Source organism: Lycorma delicatula, chromosome 4 (assembly GCF_047948215.1).
Source record: "Lycorma delicatula isolate Av1 chromosome 4, ASM4794821v1, whole genome shotgun sequence".
Taxonomy (NCBI): Eukaryota; Metazoa; Arthropoda; class Insecta; order Hemiptera; family Fulgoridae; genus Lycorma; species Lycorma delicatula.
Genome location: NC_134458.1, coordinates 210,772,068 through 210,784,271, shown reverse-complemented (window position 1 = coordinate 210,784,271; position 12,204 = coordinate 210,772,068). Strand labels below are relative to the sequence as shown.

The 12,204-nt window shown below is 28.7% G+C and overlaps 1 protein-coding gene across 2 annotated transcripts in view; it reads right to left on the bottom strand.

The window, feature by feature from the left end:
- LOC142324260 (zinc finger protein 511-like) overlaps positions 1-11,881 on the bottom strand; it is a 28,833-nt gene extending 16,952 nt beyond the window's left edge. Inside the window, exons 1-2 of one of the 2 annotated variants that reach the window (XM_075365134.1) lie at positions 11,560-11,881; positions 8,664-8,818 (exon numbers count right to left, since the gene is read on the bottom strand). In XM_075365134.1, coding sequence (XP_075221249.1) covers positions 8,664-8,818; positions 11,560-11,562 — 158 coding nt within the window. In that variant the 5' untranslated portion in view covers positions 11,563-11,881. Of the gene's footprint in view, positions 1-8,663; positions 8,819-11,276 lie in introns of both variants that reach the window. The other variant, XM_075365135.1, reaches the window with a different exon arrangement.
- Positions 11,882-12,204: the final 323 nt, after the last annotated feature.

Here is a 12,204-nt window from a genome sequence, read left to right as displayed (position 1 = left end):
TTCTGAATTGCAATTCAAATAAATATTTTCAAACAAAACCAAATATTCGATCATTTCATGTGCCACCCTGTACAGCAATAGGTAACTACATTTCTATATAACACTGTTTATCCTTTTTTAAATTATGTTGAATTCTGAGGAAAAATGTCTTTAACGCTCATTGTTATTAAAAAGAAAGGCAAAACTTATGACTAATTAGTGACTATATTTATAAATCTATAAATGTAGTTTTAAAAACTACATTTATAAAAAAAAAGAAAATGTTGGTAAGAATTTAATTATTTTGAATTAAATAGTAACTATAAATTAAGTAATTTTAAATTACTTTTTTAATTAGTGAATTTCAAGTAATAATAAATCATAAAAATTATCTACAATGTTTTTCTTCTGTAGTTGAATAGTTTGGTTACTATTCCTGTCTTCTCAACAAAAAACAGAAATATGTTGATGCTAAACATTAACACAAACTTTTAACATAACATATTTACTGCACCCTGCACTTTTGAATATCTGTTTTATACATACTAAAATTTTGTCTTCCTCTACAGTTTTTACCTTCTACTTGTTGTCCCTCCATCAAAATAATTAACCTGGATATTTTAATATATGGCCCAACAATTTTCCTCTATGAGATTCGGCCCTAAATTTCCTATTTATCTTGAGTTAATTTTGACTTTCATGGAACTAACAAACAACTACCAACATACTCCATCAATATATTTAAGGTAATGTTCAATGAAGAGATAATCAAGATACAGATAATATTTAATTGACAAATTACTTATGAAAGAAAGATTTTAAAAAGCCGAGTTAAATAAATGGTACTTAAAATAATTTATAAATATTCAAACTGTGTTTTTTTTAGTCATATGGAAAAATCAAATGTGTTTAGCAACCTAGTTTATAAATCATTTGGACCCGCAATTCCCAACATGTGAAATTTAAAAGCAGAATGTTTTACACAACATAAAAAGAAAACTTGATTATTTGTTATTGTATCGGTTTTAAAAGCTAACATTGCTTATTCCATAAGGATATCCTTTATTTGCTTATACACATAGAAAGTAATCAATCTTTATTTTTTTAGAAGCAGCTAATTATTCAAAAAATTAGGAACTTAGTTGTGTATTTTCCTATTTACATATTCATCTAAAATCAATGTTAATGATAAGATGTTATGTGTTATCTAAACTTGTAAAGGGTAAATATGTTTGGTAAAGTAGAAATTATATTCCAATTTTTTATTTACTGATTTTCTCACAAATTATACAATTTATAGGATAAGTGGTAATTACATTTCTATTTTTATTATATTATCTTTAAAGTAAAAAAAAGGTGTGAAAGAAGCCACAGTAACTATAAATAAATGAAATATTTAAGAAAATTAATTATAGACTAATAAAAAATTAATTTATATTTTAAATAACTAGCTAATAACAAAAAGTAAAAGTAAAACATACTTTATGAAATAAGAACTTCTTGATCAAGGTAACCCCTTTAATAATTATTTGGGTAATTTATTTTTGAAATTTATATACTTTTTACTTCCTTGTACGAAGTATTGTATATATATGAAAAATTTTGGTTTTCAGGTTTTCAACGGAAATATCCATTCTGACCATCCCTAATCCATTTTGACTAGTTTTGGTGATGTGTGTACGTACGTACATATGTATCTTGCATAACTCAAAAACAATTAGTCATAGGATGTTGAAATTTTGGATTTAGGACGACTGTTGTACCATCTGGTTGTGAACCCCCTTTTTGATTGCAATCAACTGAACCAAAAAAGCCCAAAATCAAAGACTTTTTCTTAACTGCAGTAAGTCTTACTGAGAATTTTTTAATGATATATCATAAGTGGTACTTATTTTCATTGGTTCCAGTTATAGCCAAGTGAAATTTTAATTAATGAAATATTTGGATCTTAGAAGGGGAAGGCATGTGGTGCTCACATCAGATTTTTAATTCATATATATTAGGAAGCCCAGCTTTCCTGATAGCTCACAAGTTTGGTTTATTCTGCTACTCCAGATTGGAAAAGTTATTGCTATACAGAAACAGATTATGAAAGAGGGGAAAGTTAAAGGAAAGAACATTAACTTAAAAAGAGGCTACCTCTAGATCATGATAGTTCAATATCATACCTAACAACAATTTTGACACAAAATTATCATGATGATTTTGTCATTTTATCTTGTGAAAAGAGAAAACAAATTATATAATTGGCCTTCTAAAAAGGAATATTCTCTGCTAAGAACTATACTATACTTGAGTGTACTGCAGTAAGTTTTTTCTATTTAGCCTTTGGAACCACCGTAAGGTATTACTGAAGAGCATGAAGAGGATGATACGTATGAATGTGAATGAAGTGTAGTCTTGTACAGTCTCAGGTTGACCAATCCTGAGAAGTGTAGTTAATAGAAACCCAACCATCAAAGAACACCAGTATCCACAATCTAGTATGCAAATCCGTATAACTATGATTGAACCTTAGAACTCTTGACTTTTAAATCAGCTGATTTGCAATGACAAGTTAACCACAACCACTGTAGTATTCAATATTATTATTTGTTGATGACCAACACATCAGAATAAGGTTGGTGGAAGGACAATCTTCTTATCAATAATGTGGCACGCCATGAGATTTGTGTAGCTATAATATAAAAAAAAAATGATATTAAGAAATAAAAGGATCATTCAATAATTAAACAGACCAACATTTTTAGTGAAGGAAGTGCTTAATGCAGGCAATTGAAACTTTTGTTAAGTGTTAGTTGGCAACCTTGCGAAGAATGTTAGTAAGCTGTTTGATTAATATTTACGTAAACATAACCTCTAAATTCTTAGTTATGATGGCGTGACTGTTTAAAAAGTACTTTTGAAGAAGTGTTTGTGATTTTTACTTTCGGAAAGTGTACAATCAGAAATATTCTCTCAGATGAACAAACGACATGGCAGTAGTTGCATGAATGTGAGCTTTTATACGTGGGTGGAAAAGTTTAAAGTGGCCACAAAACCATGACCAATGACAATCGCTCTGAGCATCCTGGTAACAGTTTCAACCTCATATTGATTCATTTATCCAAGTAGACCGACAACTTGCACTTGAAGAAATTGCTGAAAAAATAGAGTAATTGTTGGCACAACTCATTCCATCATCAAAACAAACTGAACTTCTATAAGACTTGTGCAAGGTGGGTTCCCATCACAATGCTGAGAGATTTCACATTTGCACCGAACTCAGAAATAGTTTTAATAACGAAGGTACATTTTTGGACAGGATTTTAACCTGTGATGAAACTTTAATACATCATTTTGAGCTGGAATCAAAGTGTCAAAGCATGCAGTGGAAACACCCTGAATCACCTGTCTGTAAGAAATTCAAAATGCAATCATCAGAAGGTCATGTTAACCATCTTTTGAAGTGCCCATGGTCCGATTTTCAGTGATTATTTGGAGGAGCAAAGCACTATCAATGGCCTATACTACTTAGCCATGATTGAGAACAAAGCCAAGCCCACATTGAAGAGGAAAGGTGTGCTGCTTCTTTTTCAAGACAATGCTCAACCTCATATGACACTACTGATGCTGGAAACTATTGGCAAAGTGGATTGGGAGCTCCTACCTCATCCTCCTTACAGCCCTGACCTTGCCCTTTCAGATTTTTATCTGTTTGATCTGGTCAAATAAGTTTAGCGGCATCCAGTACAATTACAATGAAGAGATACTGGCTTAGAGGTCAAGGTAAAGAATTTTCACTGAGGGGATAAGAACAGTTGTAAAAAGATGGGACAAGTGCAGAAGAGTTAGTGGGGATTATGTGGAAAAGTAGACAAAAAATTATATTTATTTATTAAACCATTTTTGCTGTACAGCTATTTGTCTGTTTAATTACTGAATGACCCCCATATATAATTACTCAGTGACAGTTTTAATAATAATCAATGAGAACCGTACTATTATTTCATAATGTGTTTACAGACTGAGATCATAGGAGATAAAATGAAGTTTTCATTAATTTTATATGGTACATAATTAATTTTAATGGTAATAAAATTTCACACAAACTGCGTAATTATGATTCATAGGTAATAAATAAATTGTTGAAAAATTAAAATATTGTTACAATTTTCCTTTCTGATACATTTACCTTTTTTCAGAATGAAAAATTAAGAACAAAGGAAAATTTAAGGAGATAGTAAAGAAATTGCTTAGGTCTTTAGGGATAAAAAAATGTTCATTAAATAACATCTGTCCCATGAGTGAAAAATGCAAGGAAAATATACTTTGTGATATACTTGTTCAAGAAAAAACAGGGATATTTTTAATCTTTTGTGTCCTTGATATTGACCAGGTTCATTAATGTGTGTGTGATTTAATATGGTTTGTTATTTATTTTTTTATTAAAACCAAGAAAATTGGTTATTATAACATGACTTTCATTCAGATAAAAATGACTGATGTAATAGTTGCACTGTATAACTAAAAACAGTGCACGCCTATAGGGGACATCACTACAGAAAAAAACATGCTACTTATTGTACCTCAAAGGTTGTGTGGAAATTGGCAAACAAATTTTTTAAACTTATGTGCATTATAAGTTCATGCTTAAGTGTTGATGACTAACGTATTCATATATTAAGTTATAGATTATCTATCTTGTCCATTAGCTAATTTGTCAAATTCATCTGTCAGAAGAATGTACAGTTATGATATTCATATAACCGATATAATTCAAAGTTTGTCATTAATTATAACTAACAATTTTTTTTTTTCTTAACTACAGGTATCTCCAAGCAATGGATACATTTTATTACCCCAATATTATACACTATTCAGAAGTTTTAGTTGTAAGATGTAGTAAAATAGAATTAGTTAACATACTGCATGGAAATTTCTTAATTGGCTGTACAAAAGCTCTAATTTACAGTGTATATTCAATCAAATCACATGCTGATGATTGGATTGTTAGTTACATCAGTAAAAGTCAAGGCGAGTTCATATTTATGGGGGATCGCAGTACTTTTAATGTTATCTTTTTAATATAGATTATTGTATTTTTTATAACTTGCAATTTCTTTCTGATTACAGTAATAACACAAAAATAATAATTTACATTCTGTATTCATAAATGAAATAAATTTAAGCTGCAATTAATTACAATAATTTAATTAAGTAAACGTTCTAACTAAAATGATAATAGTTCTGGGCATTATATTCAAAACCAATAGTAATAATTTGAACATATAGGCCTACGGAATTGCAAAAAGTTGGATATAGCTGTGGAATAATAAATATTTTATTTTTATATTAATTTACTAAATAATTAAACAATCAATACTACCTTCATACAGTCCTTAACCAGTTTCATCTGCAGTTTCTGTAGCACTATCATTTGTGATAGCCAACAACCCTCAATTTCTGAGCTTGACTCAGTCTCACTTCCACTGGATTAATTTCCAATTTGTCTTCACTATTTGATGTCTCATCATTGTCCATCCCTTTATTTATAATTGTGCTTTCAATGGCATCTTCCAATAATGCAAGTTTTCCAGTAAGAATCCATTATTTTCTAACTTTCAACACTGATCTTTTCCAGTCTTTAAAATGACAATTGCATCTAATGTAACAGCTCTCGGTTCTGTTAATGACATGTAGGACATATTGGGTGTCAAATTTTTTTTTCAACTAGGTTCCAAATAAATTCAATTGGGTTAGTTTGACAATTACTATAGGTTCTTTTTTTTGTTAGATCTGGGTGGCAGTTAATTTCTTTTGGAGCCATTCTTGAATGAGTTTTTTTAATGAATTGGATGATGGAGGTTTATTTTTGTTTACTATGGTAAGGTGTGTTATCTATAACGAAAATACAATTTGTCTGTAGTCCTGGGATAACTTGCTTTTCAATATATCTCAAAAACTTTTCATTGTTGCATCTCTTTATAGTAATAACTGCATGCCTATTTTAAACTTTTAATACATAATTACATGGCTCACACCATCTCTGTTCATCATAATATCATTACTTAAACGAAAACAATTGACATAAAAAATTTATACTATGATATATTTTTATCATGCTTCCTTGTTTTAAAGTAATACACTGACTAAGAAAACAATTGCTCTTATTACAGAATAACAAAGCAAAAGATAAAACTCATTATTTATACAAAAATAGCTGTAATTAGGCTGATAATTACACCTGATGTGAAACATCAGAAAAACTAATGTTTTATTATTATTGAAATTAAAAATGACATCAATTAATTCATTAATATGAAATTAATATAAATAAAGTCTAATAAATAATATAATGTTATGTAACACCATCATGATTTGCGTTTGCATCCATAAACAGACAATGTTGAAAACGGCAATCTAATCTCACACCAGAAGTTGCAATTACCTTACTAGTACTACTGGAACATGCCTGTATACAGCAGTAGTTCATAAACTCTCAAAATACACACCTCGCCTTGTCGATAGTACAGTTTTATTTATTCAAAACAAAAACATACTATTCTTTATAGTGTATTTTCATTAATATTTAATTTACTTTTATCATATTTTATTGTAAATCTTATTCTGCAGGTATATGGTATTTTTAAATATAATAAAGTGGATCAACATTTAGTCAGATTTATGATTACTAGATTTTAAAGTAATATTAATGAAAAACTGAATAAATAGATATTCATTTATTTACAAATAATTTACACAACTGATTATTTGTTACCACAATGGCTCGTTGCATAATGCATTATTGTAATTTTACGCTTTTCCTAGCCATTAAATAAATAAAAATTAAATTTAAAAAGGTAAAAGAAAATTATCTATGGTGATGCTTGCAAGTGTGAGTGTATGACCATTGGTGTGTGGATGTGCGCACCCCCCCTACACACGTTAGTACCCCGGTATTGTATATTGTAAAACTTTTTTTTCTAAAACGGGTCATTTTAATTTTCATTTTATTCCAATACAAAAGAAAATCACTACAAATATTAGTTATTAAAACTATTAACTCAAATACTGACAGTTTCCTTATCTTTGTGTGCACAATCCACAGTCCCTATTACTGTTGTGACAGCTGAAATTGTGACTGCCACAGAAACTTTGCTTCATTAATTTCTCTTGTAGTACAAGGGAAAGGGATTCTTTTATCTGAGATTTCAATAATTTGATCCATTACAAAGTTTACTGTGTCTTGCTGACAATGGTATGTTGAACATAGATGTTCTTAGATATGCCCCTCTGGAACCCAAGGTCACCTATGAACTGTAAGAATTCAATTTGCTGTGATTCTGTGAAAGAGCACAACTACATGTTTCATTTTTTTCTGGCAATAATTCAATTGTTAAAAAATTGATTTTCTCATTTCAAAATGGAGTAGAGTAATTTCTGCTTATCTACTTCCCTTCGTTAGCTGTACACTTTCCTGATATGTATATTAAAGAACATTGCTGCGGCTTGTACTAATAAAAAAACAAGCATACCTTTTGTGACACTTAAAAAAAATCTAGTTGTTACTAAAATTAAATAAAGTACATTATTTTTATTTACTGCTTTTTTAAATAGTTATTAGAAATCTGGAAAAAACCTATACTTTTTATTCACATCATCTATTACCAATGTGTTTATTTTTTTTTGAAACACATTGGTAATGGATGATGTGCAAACTTCTGAAAAAATAATTAAATCAAATAAATCTGAAACAATTATTTTTAATAATGACCGAGTATTTTTGTAATAACTAGATAATATAAAATACCGGCAACTGATAAAACAGGAATACTGTTTTAGCTTATGTATAACTTACAATTACAAAAACTTAAAATTATATAAATGAGAAATGCATGCCACAAAAAAATATTTTCTTATTGCAGACTTAAGTTTTCTTTGTGTGATGTTGATCCTGCCACAACATCAAATTAATTGATTTTACAGACATTTTCTTAAGAGGAAATTTAAAGGAACATTCTGGTACTCTACTTACTGATAAAAACTTAAAAAGGGTTAACTAAGAAAAAGTTCTTCAAATCTTACAGATTTTTTTCACCTACATTTACACATCATTTCTACAATATACAGTTGCAGTGAGGCTTTAGTTTAAAGAGTAATCCTACAATTAAGGGAAAATTTCAACTAAAAAACATTCAGTCTATTATATTGGTAATACACTGGCAAATAAATTAATTTAAAATGATTGAAAACTGGAGTTTTACAAAAAAATTTCATTTTATATATATATATATATATATATATATATGCAACAAAAACAAATATTTCATGGTATATTTTTTATGTAATTTATTCTGGTGTACAATTAAATAAAAAATCACTGCTGCCTATTATTAGTAATCATCAGCCTATATTAGTAATATATTACCTATTATTAGTAGCAGCCTACCTAATTTTAATTACCTAATATAGCAGCCTAAAGGCTGCTATATTACTAATAATAGGTAATATCAGTAAAGCACTATGTAGAACATACTACAAAATTTATATCCCAAAATAATTTTAAAGCATTAAAATTTATACAAATTAAAGAAAATAGAAAAATATATTATCATACATACAATAAAAATCTACATTAATGGTTATTATAAATGCCAATAAATAAATAAATAAGAATAGAATGATATAAAGTTGCATAATACTTGGCTTTTTCATCTTCACCAAAGACAACGATTCCCTCCCGGTGTATCATTTTACACATTTTATCTCCAGCATTAAAAAATGTATCACTGGGAATTCTTCTACCTACTCCAACTTTCTTAAATATACTTTCTTCATTCATATTTTTAAAGAATTCCTGAAATAAGATAAAAAAAATTACTCAAAAAAAATTAATAGAAAACTATTTTCTTAATAACACTTCTGAAACTTCTGAAAGAAAATGCAACAGTACAAATTGTACTTAAAATGTTTAATTTTTTAACAATAAACCATATGATTTAAGCAATAAACATCACATGACAAAATTTTTACTGCCCTCATGATTGTTGTTCTCACAATCAGCAAAATCTATTTATTATTATTCTTTTTGTTAGGTAAACAAGTATTTAGAATGAGGTTAGGAAGTGTTTTGGATATGAATGATAATATCTTTCTACTTACCACATTGTTACATGTTAAATGTTTCATTAAATATGAATGTGTTAATATTTGATCCTTTTTTTGTATATGCTTATAAAATCAATTCTGTTTGTTGTCATTGTCAGTATTTTTGCGATTGAACATATGAGATGTTTGATAAATGTTGATTCTAAATTACTATGGAAGTGTTTTAAGCATAAATTGTGGCTTTGTTTGAACCTGCATTTCACTGAACTATAAATAACTGTGCAGTCAGATTTGATCTACAATGAAAGGCTGGTGGATATATGAAACTGTCCTATGGTGTTGTATAGAACAAATACACATAAAAAACCCTAAAAATTCTTGCACAAATATGCTGAGCTAAGATATGGTGACAATAGCATCTTTTATCAAGGAATCGCATGACAATAAATATAATCACAAACAGGAATGAAATGCACAACAAACTAAACTTTACATCTACATATAAACAATAAAAAAATAAGTTTTCGTGGTCAGGGGAAAAAACAATAAAAACAAACTTTCAAAATATACAGACATCAATATATAGAACATTGTTGATGTTGACATAGAACATTGTTGTCCAATGACATCAACAATGATGAAAAATATCATAAAAGAACATTTAATGGGCAAATTTCAAACAATCTTGCTTCACATAAACTTTTAGAAGTATACTTAACTAAGCACCTTAAGATGAAATATAAGTATATACATGCTCAACACTATAACATACTTAGCACATGCAAATGCATATAAAATGCTCAATTATAATCATATACAAAATAATAAAAATGATATGCAAGAAAAAAAAATTACATTAAGGTGCATAAAATAGAATGTAAAGAAAGCATCACAAAAATGTTAAAAAATCTGGATACAATGCGACCTTCAAATAATAAAAAGAAAACAAGGTATTATGCAAAGAACATAGTAATTACCAAATACAATATACCTGAAATATATAAATTGAATACTCTAACTGTACAACATTCTTTTTTTTTTCCTGTTTACCCTCTGGTAACTACTGTTTAGATAATTCTTCAGAGGATAATAGGTATGAGTGTAAATGAAGTGTAGTCTTGTACATTCTCAGTTCAACCATTCCTGAGATGTGTGATTAATTGAAACCCAACCACCAAAGAACACCGGTATCCACGATCTAGTATTCAAATCCATGTAAAAATAACTGGCTTTACTAGGACTTGAACACTGTAACTCTCGACTTCCAAATCAGCTGATTTGGGAAGACGCGTTAACCACTAGACCAACCAGGTGGGTAACTGTACAGTGTTCTAAAATGATCAAACGAGACCTACATTTGAACACTGATATAATGAACATCTAAACCCTCAATAATATCAATCAACATTTTCCAACCATCTCATACACACAAATTCACCAACAAAAATAGCAACAGTGTTATATTGAATATAAAAATATACAGAAAAAAATTATCACATCTTAACACACAATTCAAAAGCACATAGTTCATTATACATTGAATAAACTAATGGAATTCAAATCTAATTTATTTTACAATTTAATTTTGGATACCTTTTTTTATAAAAGATTAAAAATTAATATACCTCAACATTTTTTTAAAAAAGCTGTAAAAAACTGTTAGCTTATGCTAGGGTGAGAACAGCAACACCAGTCACTAAAGATAGCCAAATGTTTTACTGAAACATTGTGATATAAGCTTTGAGAACATTACATACTAAATTGTATGATTTGTTTAGAAATATTATATTGTTAAACAATTTTTATCACAGACTATCACACACAAAAATATAGCATGTCATTTACTACCCTAACAAAACTGCAGTTTTGCATAAGCAGCACAAACAAAAATGCTAAATAATTTGTCACTTTATTTCTAAAGAATTCAATATATAAGCGGGAAATATGTTAGCGGCCAAGAGCTATAACAATTTCTAATTTACCAATGGTTAAATCATGAAAAACATCTTTAAAATGCATACAATTCTAGGCTGAAATAAAAATTTGAAACAGTATAGTTATAATAATGTTAATAAGCCATTAAACAGGAGTACTGAAAAATGTTTTCAAAATTAAATTTTTTAACGATTCATGAAAAACATGAATTAGCTACAATTTTTGACTAATTACAAAAAACAATATTTTCAAATCCGAAGAAAAATACTTACTTGTAATATGACGTTTAAAACAAAAAAGAAATGCGAGAAAGTGATCTCAAAACGTCAACTCATTCAACCACATTTTTAAAACTAGGTTACTTGCAACTCCTAGGCTATGATCTTAAAATCATCCTTATAAAAAGCCTACAGAGTAAACAATGGTTTCTAGCACAAAAATAAGTACCGGTGCCCGTACCCGTATATGTATTAAGTATTTTTGGATTAAACTCAACTTTTTTATAACTCATTCTTTTTTCAAAACAATTTTAATAAAAAATTTTCATTTACTAACCATTCATTAGTCAATAAATTCAGTATTGGTCGATTCTATTAGATTCACTTAGTTTAATTTTAAAAATGGTAGAGGTTGTAAACATATAGATCATAAATCTAATGATCATCATAAACAACTAAGATAAGAACTTTTATTGTTTCGTTATTACAAACTCTTCGACTGACACGAACTCCTCACACAAATATTTCCCCAATCAATTTTAAACGTTCTCAACAGAACGACTAAGCTTTAATAATTAGTTTGACAAAAAAACACTAAGTAGCGCTACATTCTATTACTTCCTAGTACGAAGTAAAGCAAGTATTATGAGCGAAAAGTGTCGGTTTTCAGATTTAACGAAAATATCCGTTTTTACAATCTCTGAATTCATTTTGACTAATTTCGGCGTACGTGCGTCCGGCGTTTCGTCACGCCGAAACGTACGTACGTATATCTCGCATTACTAAAAAAGGATTGGCTGTATAATGTTGAAATTTTGAATTTAGGACTGTTGTAACATCTAGTTGAAAAATCCAAAAAATTTGGATTATAGACTTTCCTAACTGCAGTAATAAGCCCTCACTGAAAGCTTTTTAACGATATATCATAAGCGGTACTTATTTTCATTGGTTCCAGAGTTATACCCAAGTAAAAGTTTAATGA